Raw genomic sequence first — 2,466 nt, 5'->3', positions numbered from 1 at the left:
AACACTCTGGGTCACAAAGTGGCCAAAAATACCAGGTGCTATCAGGAGCTCCAGCAGTCAGGCCTGGACACTAGGAGCCCTCCCACTGTCGCCCCCCCTTCCCCCAAGCACGAAGAATGCAGAGCATCACTTGCCCCGCACCGAGATCTCCTATCTATACCTTGTGGCTAATAGCCACCAATGGACCTCTGCTCCAACCAGACACAGTTACATTTCTCAGTCCCGACTCCTGAGCCTCCGTGCTTTGGCTTGACTCGGACCTGACCCTCTTCCAACCACGCTGGACTTCCAGCCCTTACCTGGCTGTGGGGGGTGAGGAGGGGGCATCTGATGGTGCATCATGGGATACGGAGGCGGCTGCTGGGGCGCCATCAGGCCGGAGTGCCCAGGGGGTGTCCCCAGAGGGTTCATGCCGGGGCCACTGGAATGCTGGTGGGACTGCTGAGCGTTCTGACTGTGCTGCTGCTCCAGTTGCTGGCGGGCACGCAGCTCCGCGTACTTCAGCTGCTCCATGTGGAAGTTCTGGCGCTCGGTCAGCAGCTGCTGCCTCTGCTGCTCCAGCTACAGGAAAAAGGAGAGAACGAATTCACGCCTTAACATATGCCTTGGAACCGAGCCATAAGACCCTCCGTGCCTGCCTGCCTGCCAACAGATGCTCCTACTGAACGTCTTGATCCTACTGAACACCTTTAAAAAAAAAATTTCTACGTTTTTTATTCAAAGGTAAGTCACATATACATAAAATCCAATAAGTATAAACAGTAATACATTCAACCCTATTTCAACAACGTGTAAACAAATATAGTTAAGACGTTTCAATATATCCATATATCAAAATTAACTTTGCCTGACTGAGGCCTTATGCGCTTTGTTTTGTGAGCTGCAGTGGCTCAAGTGGTTAACACGCTGAACTGCAGGCTGTGGAAGGTCAGTAGTTCAGCGGTTCGAGACCCGAGTTGCCACATGACGGAGTGAGCTCCCGTCTCTAGTTCTAGCTCTTGCCAGCCTAGCAGTTCGAAAGCAAGAAATTGCAAGTAGATAAATAGGGACCACTTTGGTGGGAAGGTGACAGCGTTCCGTGCGCCTTGGTGTTTAGTCATGCCAGCCACATGACCACGGAAACGTCTTCGGACAGCGCTGGCTCTTCGGCTTTGAAACGGAGATGAGCACCGCAACCCTAGAGTCGGATTTATTATAGAACCATTAAAATATAAGTAAAATCTTGTAGAAAGAGTGCTCAGACCCTAAAATAAAGGCTAACTAAAGTAAGAAAAAGCAACTCATAAATGAAGCCATTCGGCGTAGCCTACATGTGCTGGTAGAATGTCATGTTCTGTGAAGTAGGTTATTAATGCAAACCACTTTCGTAGAAATCTAGACTGTGATCCTGAGTGTCCTTGCGTGTGTGTCTCATATGTGTCAGCTATTTTGCCCATCACGTAGTGTTCCGCCATTAATGGAGAGATGGGGGTAACGCCGATTTCCAAGAGGCAGCAATAACAAGTCTGGCCGTTGCAATTAGGGTGGCAGACAATTCAGAGACGTGGATTTCCCTTTCTTCAGTGGTATAAGATGAGTTCAAAAGCAGCACAGCTGGATCCAATGGAATGTGTTCTAAAGGTATCTTGTTTATTTCTCCCAGAACTTGGGACCAGAAGCCCTGTATACTGAACACCTCAATCTGCTAAAGGCAGACCTAGAATAATGCACTGCTCGGTCAGGAACGCACACACTTTTAATGATGCACCACACACACCGCAGAGTACGAGACGCCCCCCCCCCCAGGTATGTGCCAAGCCGTCAGGACATTTCCAGACTCCAGTACCGAGGTCACGCAGCCCCATTATCCAGCCACAGATGGTTCCTATCAAACGGCGAAGGGGGCAAAGGGCTCCATCTTTACCCTGCCTGCTCCCTGGGGCATACCGCGTAGGGGAGCACAAAGCTAACCCTCTGAACCTCTCAGCTGCTCCTTCCTATGTGTGAGCCAAGACCCGGGCAAAGGTGGAGAAGCCCCTAAAGCTCAGCTTGGGACTGAGTTGTTCCCAACGGGGAAGAAGAGGTTAAAGAGTCATAGAATCATAGAATGTGAGAGTTGGAAGGGACCTTGCAGGTCATCTAGTCCAACCCCCTGCACTCAGCAGGAGCACAGCCGAAATATAGCCCTACGACAGACCCGAAAGAGGGTCATCCAGCCTCCACTTGAAGACGTCCAGTGAAGGAACCTCCACCCCCTCCTAAGGCAGACTGTTCTACTGCTCAACCAGTCTTGCAGTTAGGAAGTTTCTCCTGATATGTAGCCGGTATTGACTCCCTTGTAATTTCCACCCATTAGATCTAGTCTTGCAATCCGGAGCAAGAGAGAATAGATCTGCTCCATCTTCTACGTGACAGCCCTTCAGATATTTGAAGACTGCAATCGTGTCCCCTCTAAGCCTTCTCTTTCCCAGGCTAAACAGACCCAGT

General features: G+C 50.4%; 1 protein-coding gene across 1 annotated transcript in view; it reads right to left on the bottom strand.

Annotated features, from left to right (window-relative positions):
- SMARCC1 (SWI/SNF related, matrix associated, actin dependent regulator of chromatin, subfamily c, member 1) overlaps positions 1-2,466 on the bottom strand; it is a gene marked incomplete at its 5' end in the record, with an annotated part of 96,374 nt that overhangs the window by 34,185 nt on the left and 59,723 nt on the right. Inside the window, one exon of the mRNA XM_015407715.1 lies at positions 300-561. Coding sequence (XP_015263201.1) covers positions 300-561 — 262 coding nt within the window. The remainder of the gene's footprint in view (positions 1-299; positions 562-2,466) is intronic.

The sequence above is a fragment of the Gekko japonicus genome, unplaced genomic scaffold (assembly GCF_001447785.1).
Source record: "Gekko japonicus isolate JY-2015 unplaced genomic scaffold, Gekko_japonicus_V1.1 scaffold1850, whole genome shotgun sequence".
Taxonomy (NCBI): Eukaryota; Metazoa; Chordata; class Lepidosauria; order Squamata; family Gekkonidae; genus Gekko; species Gekko japonicus.
Note: the sequence above shows the minus strand (reverse complement) of the source record. Positions and strands in the feature narration are given on the sequence as shown.